At 39.5% G+C, this 21,841-nt stretch overlaps 2 protein-coding genes across 5 annotated transcripts in view; one reads left to right on the top strand and one right to left on the bottom strand.

Annotated features, from left to right (window-relative positions):
* ABHD17B (abhydrolase domain containing 17B, depalmitoylase) overlaps window positions 1-3,185 on the bottom strand; it is a 46,385-nt gene extending 43,200 nt beyond the window's left edge. For 2 of the 4 annotated variants that reach the window (XM_087444484.1, XM_087444485.1), the window contains exon 1: window positions 2,590-3,185. The gene's annotated coding sequence lies outside the window, so the exon portion shown is untranslated. Of the gene's footprint in view, window positions 1-2,008; window positions 2,242-2,589 lie in introns of those variants that run through there. The other 2 variants (XM_087444486.1, XM_087444487.1) reach the window with 2 other exon arrangements.
* Window positions 3,186-3,594: 409 nt separating this feature from the next.
* Window positions 3,595-21,841, top strand: part of C20H9orf85 (chromosome 20 C9orf85 homolog) — a 52,397-nt gene continuing 34,150 nt past the window's right edge. The window contains exon 1 of the mRNA XM_004440601.3: window positions 3,595-3,793. Within this exon, the coding sequence (XP_004440658.2) occupies window positions 3,692-3,793 (102 nt within the window). The 5' untranslated portion in view covers window positions 3,595-3,691. The remainder of the gene's footprint in view (window positions 3,794-21,841) is intronic.

Genomic DNA, 21,841 nt, shown 5'->3' with positions numbered 1-21,841 from the left:
TATCAATTTCAGGTTAGTGGTTGGGCAGGGAAGAGGGAGTAGGATTTAAGAGGGTACAAAGTACAGAGAAGGCTTCATTTTGTTTTGTAGTTTTATTTCTTCAACTGGGTAACAGGTGCATGGATATTCATTATATTGTATGTTGCCAATACTTATATTGCTATATTATTTCTCACTTCACCTGAATTGGCAAAAACTGTTGGGCCTAGACAGTATTTCAAAAACACTGCTCCAAAGCAAAGGATTCAGGACTACAAGTCTGAAGATCCAGGCTCAAGTCTCACTTCTGCTCCTTACAAATTTTTAGCTTTAGGCAGTTCAAACAATTAACTTCTCTGGGTTTTATTTATTTCATCTGTAAAAATGTCATAAAACATCATTTTTTCTCTCAAATTCACAAGGCTGGGTTTGTTTCCCTATTATAACTGTTTCATTATGCTCATTTATCACCAAGGAATTGAAATTCTTAATACCAAAACGAGAGAGATGCATTAAAAATTACTCTTATTTAACTAAAACAATCAATGTCACATAACCAGAGTAACTGTTGGTTCTCACTGCTCTTTGTATAAAGTGAGCATGTGGCACATTTTATTAGCCCTATATTACAGATGGAGAAACTGACTCAGCTGTGGGATAGCTTGCCTGGAGTTACAGACCAATTCAGTGACAGAACTTGGAACAGACACTAATTGTCTAGTTCTGTGTTCATTAAGCTACCAAAAACATTACTTTGCCATGATGCTTTATGGTAATTTTATTTGTCACAGGAAATACAAAATTCTTTGTCATGTCATTTCATACACATTTCAAAATGGGCAAAGATACTCAAGGAAACAAGCCACTTATCAACTACAGCACTGCACAGCAAGCGACAAAATTAAAACTGCCTAGCCTGCTAAATATCTAATCCCATCCTTGCCAATTAACCTTATTAATACTGGAGTAGGAGAAAAGACAGGTCAAAATATGCATGAGGATGCTATTCACCTCCTCCCGGATCTCAAATAATATAGCAATTATTGCACAACAGGGATTTTATTTCTTTATAAGTTGAAACATGCCCATCTCTATTCTTCGTTAAGTAAGCCATCGCCCCTACTCCCAAAATAAAAATTTACCAACAAGCAAAGAGGTGGGCAGTCCCAAATTAGAACACTGGCAATTATGATAATTATCAAAATACTGGCTATGCTTGGATATTAGATATGTCACCCAAATGAGTTTATGCTATAAACATATGAAGAGATAAACTCTTTATGGAGAAAAGTTTATTTTATTGTAAGTCTCCCTGTTAATGTAAATAGATGAATGTTACTACAACATGTACCTACTTTTTATTCAGACTCATTAGGTAGTTTCAAATGCTGACACAAGACCCCAAAATTCTTTTTATTAACTGCAACCTTTAAAAATAATCAATGAGGGCCGGCCCCGTGGCTTAGCAGTTAAGTGCGCCCGCTCCGCTGCTGGCGGCCGGGGGGGGTTCGGATCCCGGGTGCGCACCGACGCACCGCTTCTCTGGCCATGCTTAGGCCGTGTCCCACATACAGCAACTAGAAGGATGTGCACCTATGACATACAACTCTCTACTGGGGCTTTGGAGGAAAAAAAAAAAAAATCAATGAATCATCTTGCGAATCAAGTATTATATATCACAGAAAGTATTAAACAGGAATACCTTTTCATAAACTAACAGCCAAAATTTAAAGGTCACCCTGTCTGTATTCCGTTATCCATCCTTCTACTTACCAAATTCACCTCACACTGATTTAAATCAAAGCACCGTGGGAAAAAAAAATCGTTTCCTGGCACTGGCAGCAATCTCACCATGGATCAAAGCGGTGAACATTTTTTTTAAAACAAGAAGCCGGGGTTAAACTCTTGCTTTACACAAGCCCTCCACAACAGTACAATCTAACTTAACAGAACTTTGGTTTCAGGGTTAAAAAAATTCCAAACAAAAACTCTAATTTTCCAATTCAAAAACAAGTTCTGATAAGCCTACCCTGGAGTTCGAAAACAGGTAAGATCAAAGTTCAACCATGTACTGAAGAATCCCAGGGCGGCCCGAGCGGAACACACAAATCACCGGGCAGATTCGATCTAAAATCGAGGCTGGCACACACGAGGACATTCAGGAGAGAGCTTTCAGGCATCGCGAACCTCACGGCGAGCCAGGGAGGGGACAGGAACCTGACCCCATCTCCGTCCACGGAGAGACAAGCAAAGGACGGGACACGAGACCCTTCTCCGCAAGGAACACCCACGACCCTTCCCAGTCTGTCTGTCCGACCGTCCTTCTGTCCCTCCCCCGCCCCCAGACTCCCGCAGCCTCCCCGACCGCAGGGACCCTGCCCCGCCTCCCGTGCCCGGAACCACCGGAGAAGCCTCCCCCGAACACTGACCCGATCGGGGGCGGCTTCCCCGCGTTTCCCCGGCGCCGAGAGGGATCCCGGTCGCCAACAACAAAGACGCCTCCCGCTCCCCTCCCCCGCCCGGCCCGGGCTCGTCCCTCCCGCGCTGCGGCTCCGGCCCCAGCGCCCCCTCCCCGCGCCCGCCGCAGCCGCAGCGCCCGGCCCCACGCACCTGCACCCGAGGGGCCGCGGCCGAGGCGTCAGGCGGAAAGGGCCGGGAGAGAAGCTCCGCCGACGCGCTGTCCTCCACACGGCGCGACCCGCGCTGCCGCCGCCGCTGCCGGACTCTCCCGAGCTGCGGGCGGGCCCGGCCGAGGAGCGGGGCCGAGGGCTGCAGCCCCCAGCGCCGGGACGAGCAAGGACCGCGGCGCCCGAGGGGGCCGGCTCGCGCTCCCGGGTCTCGCCTGGCGCCGGCCCTGCTCCTCCACACGGGCTCGCGTTCTGCTGACTAACGGCCCCGGCGCGAGGCGCTCGAGCGGCCGCCGCCGCCGCCGCCGCCGGCTGCTCTCGGGCCTCACGTCCCGCGAGGCCGTGGTCGCTGCCGCTGCCGCCGCCGCCGCTGCCGCCACCTCCCTTTCTGGCACCGCAGACACCACCCAGACCCAGCCAGGTCTTTCTTCTCTTTAATCCTCCCTTCTTTGCTCCGCCTCAGCCTGCCAGCCGCGCGGCTCGCTCTCGTGGCGGGAGGGAGGGGAAGGGAACAGAGGGGCCAAGCAGAGCCCTCCAGGCCTGGAGTTGGTCACTGACTGGAGGAAGGTGCCAAAGCTGACCTGGGCTCCAGCCTGCGAGCGGGTCGGGGGAGGGAGGCAGCCCAGTTTAGCCCAACCTCCACCAATCACAAGCCGCCCAGAGGCGTAGGCCGCCCGGAGAGGCTGAACCGAGTCGGCAGGAGGCGGGGATTGCGGAAAAGAAGAGCCAATAGAAGCAAAGGTTCCCCGCCCCTCCGCCTTGATGGACTGCCACGTTCGGACCAATGGGGGAATTCTCGCTTCGAAGAAAGCGGGATTTACACGCCGGGTTTGAGAGAGAGGCTGTGCGGAGGGGGAGGGGTCGAGGCTGGGCCGCGTGGAAGAACCTTGGCGGAGCAGAGCGGCCGGACGGTCTCCTTTGACCTCCGCTAGCAGTCACGTGGGCTGTCGGGGGCGGGGACGGAAAGGCTGGATAAGTTCCTTCCGGGTCAGTGACAGAAGCGTCAACTCCGTGGGCTAGTTCCTGGCATCTTGGTCTTCCCTGCATCTTCTTTTTCCCAGCGCAAGCTGATTGTGGTTTCGGCGATGAGCTCCCAGAAAGGGAACGTGGCTCGTTCCAGGCCTCAGAGGCACCAGAATACGTTTAGCTTCAAAAATGACAAGTTTGATAAGAGTGTTCAGACCAAGGTAGGAACCTGCCTGTTGCACTAAATCTGAGTCCAGGAAGAAGTAGTGCAGTGGAGGGGAAAGAGGAAATGAGAGGAGTTGGCGAGGGCGAGTGTGGACCGCAGCCCAGAGTTAGTTTTGGCTGCAATGCAATCCTTTCTAAAATAATATTCCCACGCCCTTTCGTTGACCTGAATGTGTTGTCTGCTTGTAAATATTTTTGGCGGCTAACACTTAACTAATTGCGCCAAGAGTGAAGGGGACCCTCAGCAAACCGGAAATGCAGATGGGGAAACTGAGTCGTTGAATGCTCCCATCTGGATCACATAGTTGCGGTAGGAAAACGAGGATTATGGAACGAGTGTCTCTCTGAAATTTTGCACCAAGTTTATGCAACCACCATTTCTTTTTGGAAAACCCTAAGCTCATGGGTTTGTAGGGAGAATGTGAAGTATTAAGCGCTCTTAGCCACTGTCCTCACCAACGTAATGGGAATATCTGTTTCTCTTATAAGATGTTTTGAGGATCAAATTATTTGATTCAAGTAAAATGCTTGTTTTGTTGTTTATAAGTCATTTACCTCTTTAGTAGGATTTCTGTAAGCTGGAAGAAAATTCAGACTGTCTAAATAGCCGGAGGTCTTGGGTTGTATACAACTACTAATTTGCTGTAGGTATCTCTCCCTCCTTCCATAGCTGTATGGAGAGGAATAATTGAAGAGGAGAGCGTTGTGGGGGCCGCCATCACATCAGATAAACCTGATAATTCACATAAACTGGAGTTTAAATTTACTAGGTGTGTGGCTTGAGTTATTTAATATTTACTTTCTCTGAGCCTTACTTTGATCTCAAATGAGAAATCTACCAGGATTGTTCTGTTGTGAGGCCAAACTAAATGAGGTATGTAAATGGTCTGGATGGTAATAAATGTCCAAAATCTCTCAACATTGATTAAGAAAGCAAAGTAAACTGTTTATGGTAACCAGTGGTCTCCTTTTCCTCTTTCTGTCTTCACTAACTCGACAAATATGTAATGAGCACCTTCTGTGTGCAAGGCCCTATGCTCATGTGTATATGGTGTTAAAAAGAGTTGACTCTGCCTTCAAGAAGCTTATAGTTTTCTATAAGCAAGCACAAAGATATATAATTACAAATTATGATAAATTCTGATGAAGGGGAAAGATCGTTCAGTAAAGAAGAATAAGGAGAGATATTTTCATTTGCGTGCTCAGAAGGCCTCTCTTTTCCCTTAGTTAGATTCAGAAAGAAAACCTGGAGCAAAATTTGGGAAGACTTTCCTGTTTATGCCTATTATCAATAGGTAAAACAGAATAAAAAGCTGTGCTATTCCAAATAGATGTCTGTCTTGTCCTGTATTCTTACTCTAAGTTTTTGCACAAGCATTTAATTCTGATTGTTTTTCATGAGATGATAAAAAGCAGTTTTAATAAATATTTAGCCACAGTGTAGCTTACTGTACTTCTTGTAAATGTCAGAATTCTTGAACTTGTAATTCTTATACTAGCCCTTCTTCCTAGACTTCTTGTACTTGTTCTTTTCATTATGCATATACTTGGTGTTATCTAACAACCATGTCATTATGGTCTTAAATCTTTTCTTGGGTCTCAAGTTGAATCACTAAGTTTCATTTTGTTTATCATCTTATCATTAATGCCTTTGCCTTTTTTAAATCATGAGGAAGTCTTATTTGTCTGTTGGTAGGACCACCAGGTGCTTTATTGTTGGAGGTTCTGACAAAAACAGCAAGAAATATTTTATTGAGGAAAGATCATTAGGTTGATTGTTCATCTGTCTAATGGAGAACTAATAATTGACTGTGTTCCTAGCAGATTCTTGAACCAGCTATGTGTAGCTATCTAAGCCAAGATTTTGTCGGAAGCATCTGACCCTATCTTCATTCCTATGCTTTACACCAGAAAGCTGTTTGATTCAGTGACATGTAACAAAGAGGAGTGGTAGGAAGTGCATGGTTCTCTGTAACTCTCCTTAAAGAAGTGTAGTAACAATTAACTACTTGTACCTCATTATTTTGTGAGAGTCCTGCATGATAGTTCCCCTTCTCCTCCTCTGCCAAGCAGTTTGTCAGGACTTCACTGAAATTAGAAGTTGAATAAGGACTGATGTTTTATTGGGAAATTTGTCTAGAGAAAGCAGCCATTCCCAAAACGACACAGGTGATAGCCGTCTTCATACACTTGAGTATATTCTGGAAGGGGAGAGAAGCTTGTTCTGTGGCCTTCCAAATCGCCACACTTGGACCAAAGGGTCAAAGTAACAGAGTTAGGTTTCAGCTTAATATAAGGGAGTTGCTTAATAGTGAAGAACATACACTAGGATTTTGTAACCCCCCCTTCACTGGCATTATTTAAAAGAGGCCTCTATGGCCATTGGCCTTCTCTCATGACTTGCACAGGTGGGTGGAGGTGGGAATAGGTTTAAATCTCTTCTAATCATTTGGTACTAAAATGTTGATGGTATCAAGACGGGCTTGTGTCTCTTACTAGAAAGGCAGTGATGTGTAGTGAAAAGAACACTGGACTAAGAAAAAAGTGCCACATTTTAGCCCCAGTTCTGTCATTTATTTTGCTTTGTGATGTTAGGCAATTTACCTATAGCTTTGAATCTACAATACGGGGTTAATACTATTTCTTGTTTTACTTCCCTCTCAAGATTGCTGTGAGGATCATTACAAAAATATTTTTAAGAAATAGTGATATAGATATGAACTGCATAAAGCATATGGTAATTTATGTGGACTTGCAGTTGCTCAAAATCTAAAAAACTTAACTAGAAAAGAAATGCATACTGTTGAAGAATATTGAAACAATAGAGAAATGTATAAAAGTGAAAGTACCTTTTTCCAGTTCTGTTCCGCTTTGGGTATAGACACTTTTAACAATTTGATGTGTATGTTTTTAGACATCTATGCACAATATAATACATATGTAATAAAATATATTTTTTCTTTCTCATTCAGTAAAGTGGGTATGTCAGAACATAGAGATTAAGCCCATTCTTTTTAATGGCTGTATAATATTCTATAATATAAATGTAGAGTAACTTATTTAATTACTTTCCTATTGATAAATATTTGAGTTTTCAGTTTTTCACTATGACAAATAAAGCTGCAGTGAAATTCTTGTATTCACATATTTGTTGCACATCTGTTATCTGGTACCAAACATTGTGCTAGATGCCTGGGTATAGTGTTGAGCATAATATACAGCCATAGCTTTAATTGAATCTTACAGTTTGGTGGGCAAGGTAACAGACATTAATCAAATAATCTTTCAAGTACGTTAATACAAATGGCAGTAAGAGCTATCAAGGAAAAGTCTAAGGGAATGCCGCGAGTATCTAGCAGGAAGTCTTGATTAAGTTTGGAGGGTTAAAGAAGGCTTCCCTGAGATCTGAACGATAGCATTTAACTAAATGAAATGGGAAGAGCTTATATCATCTTCTTAAGGTTGCTATTTATTTTATATGTGTAGTCAGCATTGTTTTTACTAGAATTTCACCAAGTGTTAGAGCCCCAGGATCACATGATCTTTTCAGTAGGGCAGGAGTCAAGTTCATGGTTAAATTACTTTGGAAATACTGTATGCTAGATCTCACTTTTAGAAAGTCATAGTGTACATTAGCATAAAGCACTGAGATGTTTTGCAGTGTAAAAAAAGTTATTTAACCAAAACTTGCTTGACTGTGGTACCTTTCGGTTTACGTAATACCTGTTGAACTTGAACTAATTAGAGGGGAACACACTCAGTTTTGGAAACTCTAGTCTTTACCATGAAATGGAAAAGGAAAGGGAAAATATCGGCTATACTCTCTAAATAGTTTTGGAAATACAGTTTTGTTAATAATAGCTAATACCTCTGTACTTAAGTGTGTTAGCCACTATGCATACTTGATATACATTGTCTAATTTGATCTTCAAAATAACCCAAAGATAGATGCTATAATTATCTCATTCTGTATATTGGGAAATTAGGACTTAGAGTTGAATGATGTGCCCAAAGTTACACAATTAGCATGTGACTATTAATTGATTGGGTGAGGTCTGTGCTGGGAAACCTCAAAGGACAAGTAAATCAAAAGCCCCTTTTTTGTATGTGTGTGTTGTTTTTTGATACTGTATTTTTGGGTGAAATAGAAGCAATGTGACACCAGATTAGGTCGGATCAGAGATGAGCTTTATTACCATTTCCCCTAGACACTACCTGTTTGAAATGTTCCAGGAAAAGAGTCTCTCCGCACAAGGTGTGGCCCCCTGCTGTGTCACATATCACAGGTGTGGGCTGGTAGGAATGGGTCCCATCTAATCAGCCAGGGTTCTGTAGCAGAGGCGGGGCTCCTCTTGCTCACTTACGTGGAAGCAGATGCTAATATAGTCAGGTCCCTCAGCTGCTGGTTAGGTAGAAAGCTGTCTTAAGTTTAAGGTGGTGTGATTACATTTATACAGCAGAGCAGGATTCTGTGTTTACAAGCACCTTTATTCACAATAGCCAAAAACTGGAAAAAAAAAAAAACTCCACAATCCAAATATCCATCAACGTCAACAGGGGAATAGATAAGCAGTTTGTGTCAATCATACAATGGGATACAAATCTGCTATTAAAAAAAAACTGAACTACTGATAGATGTAAACGATGTGGATGAATCTCAAAAACATTGCGTGGAGGGAAAGAAACTAGGTGCTTCTTCCACGGATAGAGATCTCAGAGCAGTGGTTGCCTTGAATGGTGGGGGGATTGACTAGAAGGGGCTCACGAAAACTTTCCGGAGTGATGGAAACGTGATCACAAGAGTGAATACATTTATTGAAACTCATTGAATGGTGCATTTAAGATCTGTGCGTGACATGAATGTAAATGTTACCTCAATTAAAAATAGGTATCACAGCGGCCGGCCCAGTGGCGTAGTGGCTAAGTTCCCACGCTTTGCTTTGGGGGCCCAGGGTTCATGGGTTTGGATCCTGAACCCAGGCGCGTACCTACCCACAGCTTATCAAGCCATGCTGTGGCAGCATCCCATATAAAGAAGAGGAAGATTGGCACAGATGTTAGCTCAGGGCTAATTTTCCTCGGCAAAAAGAGGAAGATGGGCAATGCATGTTAGCTCGGGGACTAATCTTCTTCACACACGCACAAAAAAGATATTACAGCAAAACAACTGATTAGCTGCTCAGATGTCATGAAGTTTTGTTTTGGTTTGTTTGCTTTTTGTTTGGGGAAGTTGTAGAAACACTATGTCTATCAGTCCTTTTACAAAAGAAAACTATTAACTTCTGCAGAAAGAAAACAAACAAGTTGACATTCTAACATATTGAATATCTTCGCTAACCATGAGTCAAAATAATTCTAATAATTGTCTTTTAATATTTTCCCTTTTTGTAAGCCTTTATCTACAAACCCCAGTCATGACACTAGAGTTTATTTATCTCTGTAAGAAGAGTACAGATGATCATTACAAAGTCAATTTTGTGCATAAAATTACTGAGCCTGGATCTGATTTTTCCTTCTTTTACTCCAGGATAGAGTCATAATAATTTAGTTGGCCATGATGCCTGACACTGTAAGATGAATGAATAAAGTCTTGCTTTGGAAAAGGATGCCCCACTGTTGATAAGGCTCATTTTGTCTAGATAGCTTGGAATCAAATGATACGGGATCTTTGTCCTATCTCCCCCAGCCCAGAGATATTGTGCTTTAGGGAACAGTCTCAGATTGGTTCAGGTAATCCCTGGTGTGAGTAATTTCGTGTGAGTGATGAAGTACCAGTCATGGGAATAAATGTTATTTCTCAATCAGTGGGTGTCAACAATTAAGGGTTAAACAAGTGGGTAGCCATTGAACAAATCTGTGGCTGGGGAGATATAGAATCCACTGTAGTTTCTAGGTAACCATCTCTGGTACTCCAGAGACCACTTGGGACTCCCTTTGATCTTTTTTCAAATTAGGAAATGTTCTTTGATATATTTCACCAATGCTGCCTATTAAGTGAGTTTATGTCAAATTTATCCTCCCCCCCAGTTGATTTGTTATTTAATTCAACTTGCTTTTTCAGTTGACAAGGTGACAATCTGTGGTGTGCTTGGCATTATGATATACATAAGAGTGTTATACCTAATAAAAGTCACAGTGCTAGTGAAGCTCTTTACTTCTGCTTTGTGGTCTTTTCAATATTTGAAGTATTGTCTTCTCTATTTTTTATTTTCTCACCTTCCTTTCACACAAAAATAATTTCATCTGTGTCTAAGGGTATTCCATATACCTACATTCCCAAGGATCTTCCACTTGAAGCCAATAATGTGATTCTGCATGTTTCTCAATGTTGAGGCCTACTACAACATAATTGATTTTTTTCTACATCAATCATATATTTTAGACATTTTATTTTATGTACAATGACAACTGAGATTAATTTGTCCTGATTTGATCTATTGTTTTAGGGAATAGTACTAAACTCACTGTTGGATTATGAAATTTTATAATTATATTGTCGATACTTCTTTCTACACAAAGTTAAATACTACACTGTTACCTCAGAATTCTTCATCCAGGTAAATTAGTTCACCTGAGAGAGAGAAAGTCGTAATTTATATTAACCCTCCCCCACATGGGTCATTTTCTGCTTAGAGAAACACTGTAGTAAGGAGTGGGTACAGTTGGACAAAGAACCTCGGGGCTGAGAGTTACAGGCTGCTGCAGCATTTGTTATTTTAAGCTGAAGGAGTCTTTCCACACCTGCACAAGTGTTAGTGTGAGGTCACAGGCAGGTGTACAGAGAATCCCGCTTGTCCTCAGAACAACCCTGCTGCCACTCATTCCATCCTTAATTGTCATTGCTCTTTTTCTTACCATTGACTTGTGAAAGGAAGAAATAATATGAGAAGGGGGTAAAGGAATAGCTAACATGCCTAAGCTTTCTTTCTGAGATTTTCCTTATCATTATCATCAGGATTCTTTCGTTGCTAAATGTAAGCAGAAAGGGAATTTACTGGAAAGATACTGAGCTGCTTTCATGAAGCTTACAAAAGGTGTTTGTTTAGGTTGCTTTTTTTAAATCTAACTAAGATTCCCAGGTTAGCCACTATTCCTGGGAAATTTTGTCCTCATTTGGCTTTGTGCGGATCCTAAGCTGATGCAATCTTCCAACCTTTCAACGCTCTCTCCTCTAACCCTTCCGATTTGCCTCCTAGAATTGATAGTTTATTATCATCAGATAGAGACATAGTGTTGAAAATAAAATTTCTTTGACTTTCTTGCCCTACCTGACTATTTCTGGGAACTCTGTTTCCCTATAGTCCTTAAGTAATGATGTTTTTTTCTCCCCACATCTTCAACCCCCCATTTAGAACCCTTTCTCCCATTTGCTGCTTCAGTCCATTTCTTTCTCACTCAAAAACCCCAGCCCTTCTGAAACACATGCCATCAGACTGTTATCCCCTCCAGATCTGTCATTACCTCCTAGTTATACCTCCTCATTAGTACCTGGCTCACTGCCTTTCCAGAGTTCCTGTCATCATACTTAGTGATTGCTATGTCCACATGGGTAGTCCAACATCTGCTCTCAGCTTTTAGACCCCCCACCTCAGAAATCCACTCCCATGGTCAAACCTTAAACTTTCTCATTGCTGATAACTGCTCCACTTATGAACTTTTTAAAAAAACTGATCTGATTTACTTATTCCTCAGATAAATTTTTTAACTCCATTGGGTGCTCCTGTACATTAACCGTTCCAATTTTCACTGTACCTCATTCATGTCCTTTTTTCCCCTCCTTCTCTGTCTTGGAGTCCATGTTCCATCAATATAACTGCTCTTTTACATATACTTCAGCTCCCTTATCCTTCTTTCCCTCTGTGGTACTTGCCTAACAATCCTAACCCTGCTTAGATCCAACTTTCTATTATTCCACCACCATCACATCTACCATACTACCTGCGTCTGTACCCATATACTCTGCCTTCCTATTACAGTGGATGAAGTGCCTGTCCCTCCCTAAGACTAGTCCCTCTACTTGTACCCTGGAGCTCATTCCCTTCTGCCTACTTAAGGACTTAAAGGCTGAAGGCTCCTCAGTTGTCCATATTCTCTTTCATCATCCATCTTTCCATCTCTACTGGGTTATTTCAGTTTCTTCAAAAGCCCTCCTTGGAGAGAACTCGTTTTCTTTTCTTGCTCCACTCATTTCTTTCTTCCTCTTTATAGAAAAGCTCCTGGTTCTCCACTTCTTTACATCTCATTGTTTCTATCCCCATCCACATAGTTTTTGTATGCACCATTCTACTAAAACCACACTCGTCAATGTCATTGATCTCTGTGTTGCCAAATCCTTGGTTAATAATGTTCAGTGCTCATCTTAGTCACTCAGCAGCATTTGCCCTTCAAACACTGTCCTAAAATTTCTTCATTCAGCTTAGGCCATGGCTTTAAATACCATCTTTATGCTGATACCTTCCAGATCTGGAACTCTAGGCCAACCTCTCTCCTGAGCTGCAGAGTTGTTGTATATTTAACTACCTACTTGACCTCTATTCTTGAATATCGAAAAGGCACCTCAAACTTAGCATGGCAAAAAAGAACGCTTAATTTTTCTCTCTCAAACCTTCTCCTCCTCCAGTATTCCACAATGCTATAAACAACTCCACTATTTATCCAGTTCCTCAAACCAAAAATATAAGAATCACCCTTGACTCTTGGTCTTTTCTCATATTCTGTGTTTCAATTTATCAGCAAAACTGTGAACCGTTAAATTATTTTAATTTTCATAACCTTCTCATTACTTTCTGACATATTGTTTGTTTACCTGTTTGTCTTATTTATAGCCCACTGTAGAATATGATTTCCGTGAGGGCAAAGATTTTCTTTATATCCTCAATATCTGGACCATGGGTTGGTACATAGCACATATTTAATAAGTAGTTGGTGATTGAATGAGGTAAATAAATATAACAGTGTGTTAAATGCTATGACAAGGGTAGTACAGGGGAGTACCATAATAATTCAGAAATAAAGGGTGAGAAAGGGAATAATTGTTGTAGTATTATCCTCAATGAGATAGTACAACTTGAGGTTGAAGGATCAAGGAAAAGTTGAATGGAATGAGATAGAAGAATGGAATAAGGCAGAAAAGAGTGGGTGCTAATGAGTTTATAGGTTATGGGTCAGGAAGTTGAAGGAGTTTAATCTGAAAACAAAACAAAATGAAATGAAGAGGGTCAGGTAAAATTGTTGTTACACTGGGGAATCTTTTGAAAATAAGACATCTCTTTTATTCATTTTCGAGGGAAGAGTGCCTTACACATTGAAGTCTCCTCAGTAATGTTTGAGTGAATGAATAAAGGTCTTCTTAAAGAGAGAAGGGCAAGGGGCCGGCCCCGTGGCTTAGCGGTTAAGTGCGCGCGCTCCGCTGCTGGCGGCCGGGGTTCGGACCCCAGGTGCGCACCTACGTACCGCTTCTCCGGCCTCATGGCTGCGTCCCACATACAGCAGCTAGAAGGATGTGCAACTATGACATACAACTATCTACTGGGGCTTTTGGGGAAAAAATAAATAAATAAAATTATTAAAAAATAAAAAGGGCAAGAAGAGGCTAAGAGTATGCGGAGGTTTTTTTCTCAAAGAATCTAAATTGGGATTCTTATTGCCAAAAAGAACATTTCACATTATGTGGTGGCAAAAGCATAAGAGTGAAAGCCTCTCATAGTAATAGACTCCCTGGTTAGAAGACTGTAGTTGACTAAGACTTTTTCCGATTGAATGGATTGATCTCAAGCTGTGAACTAAAATTCCAGTACTATCGATTTAGGCCATCATTCTTGTAAGTCGATGTGGTCTGTTTTGGTTTGGTTTTGGTCAGGTTACTTTAAAGAATAAAAATATTTTGAAATGTATGTATTGGGTAGGAATGCCTTTTTTTGTCATTTTTTGTCAGATTTCAGATGTGTGTTTTTGGATTATTCACTAAAGGCATCAAGCTCTTGTTCAAGACAGTGGCAACATGGTGTGGTAGAAAGACATTGATCTTAGAGTCAAAAGGTTTAAGTCAAATTCTCTGCTATTAACTGACTGTATGATCTTAGACAAATTTCTTAACCTATCAGAGTCTTAGTGGGTTTAGCTGTATTGAGAGGGTTAAGTAAGTTTATAAAAATGCTCTCATGGTACCTGGCATGCAGTGTTAAGCATTCTGTAAATGCTAGTCCATTCCTTCATCTTACTAAGACGTTCATCATGCTCACATGCTGCTTCCTCAGTTATGCCTCTCCTGGTTAATCCCACTGGAATGTCTCCCTCCTTCCCTGTGGCATTTATTGCCCTCACAACACATATGGTTCATGTCATAGTAGTTATTAGTGTGTATATATGTCTTGGCTTCTTTCTCTTTCACACATACATGCACAAATACCATCTCAGAGGACAGGGAATCAAGGGTTTTAGAACTACTCTATGATGTGGTACATGAATTACTTATGCATCTGTAGCAGCAGTTCTATGACATGGGATAAAGGAATGGAAATCAAGTAGTTCTTATTGACATTGTACAATTGATTACTGATCTGTGTTAATTAACCTGTCTTTATTAACTCCCTATTATGTATGAAGCACTGACAAAAGATGAAGATGATATGAATCTTTCATTCAGGAACCTCAGACTAGTAACTATTTTAAAAAGTGGAAAAAAGTTAAATATGGAACATTTTTATTTAATAAACTTTGGTTGAAGTATAACATACAAACATATAGAAAAATGCAAAGATCATAATAGAGTTCAATGAATTTTCACAAAGTGAAGACAGTCAGTCACCAATACCCAGATCAAGAGAATGTCACTGGCCTCTCATAGTGACTACTGCTCTCCTCCTCAAATGTAACTATTATCTTGATGAATATAAAGTATTTTAGAATAACCTTGAAGTCACGGCTTTTGGGGGCAAAGGAGAGAGACGTACAAGTACCTGGATGACCAGCCTCTCTTTTCAGAAATAGTGTTAGTAGATGTAGAAAAGCATCTTGATGGATCATCTTAACTACTTAAATATACAATAAAACTTCATATAATATTTCTTTGGGCTGAAAGCAATCGGTGTGATTTGATTTTCTGACAGTGATTTTTTTTTGGCTGTAGGATTTCTGGCTTCTGAAAATATCAAGAGTAAATTTGAACTTTTCCATAGCTTTGGAGCTAATTATTTCAGCCTCTATCCTAATTCTCTTCCAATTTATCTGCTTATTCATGAGGTTGAATGACACTTTTAGAACTTTAAGATGGACGTTTTCTTGGATATTTTATCAAGTTCATTTTTAGTTGGAATAGTGGGTTTACATTCTAAAGTTAATATAATTATTCACATTGTCCTTTTGGAACTAAGTGGTATGACACATTTTCTTTTTTGTTTGTTTTTTCTTTGCCAGAGTCAGGTCATTAACAAAGAATTATTTCTTCTTATAGGTGATGTAACTATGTATGTATAATACTGTTCAGTGATTGTCCATCAGTGGTAAAATTCTATTGTAACCTTACATTAATCTGATCTGGTTTTGAAGGTCATTTGGGGTTGTAGACCGTTTACAACATCATGAGTATGAACTACCAAGCTAAGCTAGGGATTATTTTAAATGCTTTGTTGTTCTGTGAAGATTTATATATTATTAAATGCTCAGCCCTCTCTTACCAGGTGGCTGACTTGTTTGTTTTGAAATTACTCATGTCACTGAAGTCATTAATTTGAGTAAAATATTTGACATCATGGTATATACTTGTATATGTGAATGTTCTGTATACCATCATTTGCCTTTCTCATAAGATATTGTAGTAATGTGATATCATGTTTCCTGTAAACGTGAATGCTTACAGGACATAATGCGAGATCTCGTTTTTAATAAAGCTAGAATAGTCATGTGGGATAAGTTGTCATCTATCATTTATATTCAAAAAATGTTATGGTTACTTTTATATATGTGATGCTGTTGCCTTATTTAAACTCTTTATTATTGAACCATGGGCAGTTGCTTGACCCTCATATGATGATTTCAATGTCAACTGTTCTCTAGTGTTTTTAAATAAAAACCTCCCTGGTTTACTGTGATAGTTAACTCTAATTATAGGTATTCTCCAGGGAGACCTTTATTAAGGCCTTCTTTTTGCTACCCAGTAAGAAAAATCCGTCAAATTTTACTAAGTCTTATAATTCAATATGGCTGACTGAAAATGTGCATTTATCTTTCTGTTTTCCCCAAATTTCAGTGAAATGACAGAAGAAAAAAATAAAACTACAATATTAGAAAACTGAAAAAGCAGAAAAGGACATTAAGGAAATTTAAGATATAAAATAGGATTAGCCTGATGCAACTAAACAATTTATGCATCTGTAATATAATACAGATGGAAGTCAAGATTTTTGCAGTAAAACCCTAGAATAATGCCAATATCAGAATTAACAAGATCTGTACCAATCCTTTGCACCAAGTGGCTTTCTTTGACATTTACCCTCAAGATAAAGTCTGAAAAACAGCTCTCTAAAGTGGGGAAATGCCATGGAAGACGAAGGCAGAGCAATATTCCTGATCATTTTTGGTCTCGGAGTTTAACAAGGAACCCTTATACTTGTTAGCTACATGCTTCCTGTGCATAAGCAAAAGCTATCAAGCTGTTAATTTTTATCCTAGTAGCCAGGGCCAAGGATTATATAATTAATATCAAAATTGATTTCCGGAGCAATAGTGATTCTCAGTTCTGCTTTAGTAACCCATTCTGTATCAGATATGGATTATTCTACGCCAGTGCTGTCCAGAAGACCTTTCTGTGATGATGGAAATATTCCATAGCAGTGCTATCCAATATGGTAACCACTAGCTACATGTACCTGTTGAGAATTTGAAATGTTGCCAGTTCAAGTAAGGAACTGAATTTTAATTTTATTTATTTTAATTTAATTTAAATAGCCACATAAGGATACCGGCTACCATATTGAGTAGTGCAGATCTAGGCCCACATTTATAAATATGAACAGACTACTGAGAAGCACTAAACTTTTTAGGAAAACCGAAGCCATGAGATGGGCAACTGAAAACCCTACCTCCTATGCCCAGGTAACAGAGGTAATATAAGATACAGAAAGGCCTTTTAAAGGTGAAATTGGTATCCATCCTTAATGATTCAAGAAGCTCTCAAAATCCATAAAACAAGGCTAGACTGCTGGTTTGTTTGTTTTTTTTAAAGCCTATGACATTTCTTAAAAACTACACTGTGGTTGCAGAAATGTAAATAAACATTAATAGGACGGCTGAATAGCAGTATGGACAAGAATGAAGACTAAATTAATAATTTGGCAGGTCAAGCCAATGGATTCATATAAAACCTAGTCTAAAAGTCCAAAGTGATAAAAATGATGAAATTAAATTTGAGATATGGAAGATTGAGCCAGGAAAGCCACTATCTGTCCAAAGGAAATCCAGAAGGCAAGGGAGGTCAGGAAGAAATGACAAAAAGTAAAGAAAAAGCCTCCAAATTTCCCAAAGTTGAAGAAAATCTTAGGCTTTCAGATAGAAGGGTTCTAGACCTATCATGGTGATATTTTTGAACTCCAACGAAAGAGAGAAATTCCTACGAGCTTCCAGAGAGAGGGAAAAAAGAGGTTACCTATAAAGCAACTGTAATCCTGTAGGCATCAGGCTTCTTATCTGCTACTTGTGAAAAATAGGGCAAGGTTTACAAAGTGCTGTAAAGGAAGTATTTTTAACCTAGAGTTCTTTATAGAGCTAAGCTATGGCTCGAATGTCAGTGCAAAAGGATCATCCAGACTAAAAGTTTGTTAAAAAAACGTGTATATACCTAGGGATGTACTCCAGTATATAGGAACATAGGTGGTAGAAGAAACAGTGGTGAACCAAGAACCTAGTTAAACTGAACTAACATTAAATAATCATTGATAATATGGCAATGAAAGTTAATGCTGTAGTTATATGTGAATCATAAAATAGAATAGCTAAAGTTTTTGGAAGACAAAATCTATACCCATAGTTCCAGATTTCAACCAAACCTGGGAATTAAAAATAAAAGCAAGCTAAAGATCTTGTCTTGTTTGGGATGGTGGAGAAGCCATAGAGAAGAAAAATCAATATCACCATCAAAATTTTAAAGTCTGAGTACCTAGTATTTGCTTGCTGTCTGTGCCAGGCAATATGGAGATGAAAATAAGACCTTGTTCTAGCCGTCATGGTGTTGATAGTGTAGCTGGGGAGATAAGGCCAGTGTACAAGAAGGAATAGTGAGCAAACTATTAATTTTAGTAAGACCTTCTTATAATAAAGAAAAGGCTTTTGATTTAAAATAACTAAACTGAGGGTTTGAAATGTCTTTGTAGTTCAAGTAAAGTAAAAAGTTGAACTGCAATATTATTCATATAATCTAGCAGTAAAAATATGGAATTTCTCCTCTCTGTAGAATAAGTTATCTGAATCATCATATTCTTTGTCGATTATCAAGTCACATACATTTCAGGAAAGGCTGAAACACAATGGCTTATGTGAATATCTGTACATCATCTCTCCTGCTTCTGCTTGTGGATGAACCCTATTTCTGATTTTAATACATGACTGGAAGAGGTACAAGGAAAGTGTGAAGGAAGATGAGCTGTTGTTGTTTTAGATTGAACCTGTGTATCACTTTAGATTTTGATCTGAAGCCTTTTGAGGACTTACTTTACTTAAGATTACCAATGGTCTTTGAAAACATAACATGCCTTTCCTATTCTGTGACACCTTTGCAAATTTGCCACAAGTAGTAGATATGCATGACTCCCTCACTTTGTCCCATTGGGTTGGGGCTGAATGAAATGATAGTTTTTGAATATGCAAGGCTGTCAATTAGCCCTGGATCTCTGGTGATTCCCCCTTAGTCCAAATCCTCCTGAAAGCCCAGTTTGAAGAAGCCAGCCAGTTAATCTCTTATTTTAAACACAGTTTTAACTCTAACAAATATTGCTTGCTCTCCAGATTTACTTCATGCACATTACTTTTGTCTCTCTGACTAGATTTTAAGCACCATGAGGAAGGGACTGTGCATCATAGATCTTCTGAATCCTTGAGATGCTTAGCGTAGCCCTGAGTACGTACCAGCTCATACTTCTTCAAATTGTTCCTGTAGACAGCAGGGAGACAGTCATGATACATGCTGTATTTAATTCTAACCTGTGACACTTTTTATAATTTGACATGTTGGAAGGATGCTAAACTTGGAGTCAGGGCAACACCAGGAGTAGACTCCTCAGACTCCTGGTGTAGCTGAGTCACCCTCTCTATCACTGTGGATATGTTATATCAACTCTACAAATTAGAATACCAATAAATAACAAAACTACTTTCTTCTTTCCACACAGGGATGATGTGAGAATAAAATGAGAAGCATCATACGACAAATTCAGATTTTTAAAAAACCGCATAAATAAAATGTAGCAATATTTTGTTATAGGTGATTTGCATCCTTCATTCAGAACATACCTTAATTTTATCCCTTAGCTTTTTATATTCTTGTCATCGAGGACATCTTTGTTTTCTTTTTTATGAATGAGAAAATGCTCTCACCTGAAGTTAGGTAAGTCATGTGTGAATCCTGAGCTCTAACCTAAAAGAATCATGGCACAAACCTAATTTTTTCTGATGTGACTTGACTCCTGAATCAGTTGTCAGCATACATAGGTTATTCTTATGACATTAATACGACTAGAACAAGGCAACTATCTTTGAAGAAGCTAACGAGCTTCAATATGGTAATTGTCCTGGTATACCTGCCCCCAAGTAAATGACTTACAATGTTGATTTATTTTAAAAGATCAGATCATTTGGTTTGTGGACATTACCAATTATTATGCTTGAAAGAGTTAAATCCATGAATTCCTAAAATGTGCTATTAAGAAGTGAATATCATTCTTCTTTTTTGTTTAATACACGTTACACAATGGTCAGTCAGCAGTTTGTCTCTTTTAAGATCAGTAACTTGGGGCATACCATACCGGTTGGACAAGATCTCAAATTGTGACTAACTTACCGAGTGCTTATGAAAACATGTGTTGCCTCATGACACCACGCAATTGCTGCTTGAGTCGGGCTTTTTGCATTCCAATTGAACTGTACCTAGTTGGCCCATGCGGCTCACCACTTAGTTACCCTTTATTGTTTAGGTCTCAGTGTATTGAAAATCTGTGAAGAACATGATAGAAAAGTAAATCCTTCTCTTTTAGAACATCACTTAGCAAGGATATTTTTTTCCCTAAATGAATTTTTCTAACTTTGGAATTTTGTTTTGTCCTTTTAAACAAATATTGTATAATACTGCAAGGTTACCGTAGGAACAAGCCAGCAGGCTTGGCCCTATTTGCAAAACAATTAATACACCACTGTTAGAATTTGAGTCAAAACACAGTACAAATTGAAATGTGTACTCTGCAAAATTGTGTGCTCTTTTTTTTTCTTTTAATATTTGGAAAACCTTGAAAGCTGTAAGGGAACACTTTCTACTTGTAACTTTAATAGCATGCCCTAAACTGAAAGGCATCTTTTTATGGATTCTGCCTCTGCTGTTCCTGATTAATTGTGTGACCTCAAACAAATCTCTTAATTCTCTGAGCCTCAGGTTTCTCATCTGCAAAATGAAGATAATTATGCCTGCGCCTAGCCACAGGAATGTTCTAAGAATAGCAGCAGGGAGAATTTTTATAAAGGATTAGGCATGTGGTTTATAGATTTATGATAGCAGTCTTTTGTGTAAAAATTTAGTTTGCTATTATTTTTATATTGAAAACCAAAAAGACCTGTTTTGTAATAAGTGATGTAAATAAATAACTCTTCTCTAAGCATGCTTTTGTCTAGACTCCTGGCCAAAGTACAGACATGTCCAATGTGTGTGAAATCACTCAAGGACTTGAGTAAGCAAAAGAACACTGACCCAGAATTGTAAACAACTAAGCAGGAAGTTAAATGATACGTATGGTAGAAGATCTCTTGAGAAGATAGAAACACATGCGTTTAGTTCTATCTCCTTTAATTTTGATATAGACAACCTCTGCTGAAAGAGAATGTATCAGGATCTCTCTTCCCGTCCTTCCCCCAAATACTCGTTACTCTCCTCCTGTTAATTAAGGTATACTATTTTCTATATTTGATGATGAGAGTAACATGGAGATGTGAACAGTAGAGGGAGAAACAAAGGTTGAGAATCACTGATTTCTCGAATTACCCAGATTTCCTAGTATGTTCCTAATTTTAGATTCCCTAGCTAATTGAGATTTAGTCTGACATTTGATCTCATAACTAAAGCAGGGAAAGAGTGAAAAAGAAATAATTTCCCAGTTTTCGACAGGTTTAGATTTGGCTTAAATTCCAGGAATAGGAATAAAGGCCAGAAACTACTGATATAAATTCTATTTTTCCTGACCATGAGGATATCAGAGTAGAAAACAGATGATTTCTATACAGTGCTATACCAGTGTGAACCATGTCTGAATTAAGGGACTTTAGACATACAGAGTGAGAATCTAGAATAAAGTATATTTTGGGGTGATATCTTTTTTTTTTTTTGCTAAGGAAGATTTGCCCTGAGCTAACATTTGTGCCAGTCTTCCTCTATTTCGTATGTGGGTCACCGCCACAGTGTGGCTGTCGACAAGTGGTGTAAGTCTGCATCCGGGAACCAAACCCAGGCCTCCAAAGCAGAGTGTGCCAACCTTAACCACTAGGCCACTAAGGCTGGACCCTGGGGTGATATTTTTTAATATAAAATTTTGGACAAGCTTCTTAAATAACAGCTCTTCTAGATTTCAGATTTATGTCTCTAACATACCTTTTCCCTTCAGGTCTGAGGTTGTTCTGGAGACTGTTTTAGCTATTTGATACATTATAAGAATGTATCAATATAGGAACATGCAGTCTAGTCATAACACTGTATATTTCAAGGTTTTCTTTAAGTCACTTGGTTATGAATCAAAGTGCATCTTCCCACAGAAGTGATGCTCTCAATGGTGAAACTAGCAATCAGACTGAGATTT

The sequence above is a fragment of the Ceratotherium simum genome, chromosome 20 (genome assembly GCF_057802395.1).
Source record: "Ceratotherium simum simum isolate JZ-2026a chromosome 20, ASM5780239v1, whole genome shotgun sequence".
In the NCBI taxonomy this organism is placed as follows: domain Eukaryota; kingdom Metazoa; phylum Chordata; class Mammalia; order Perissodactyla; family Rhinocerotidae; genus Ceratotherium; species Ceratotherium simum.
Note: the sequence above shows the minus strand (reverse complement) of the source record. Positions and strands in the feature narration are given on the sequence as shown.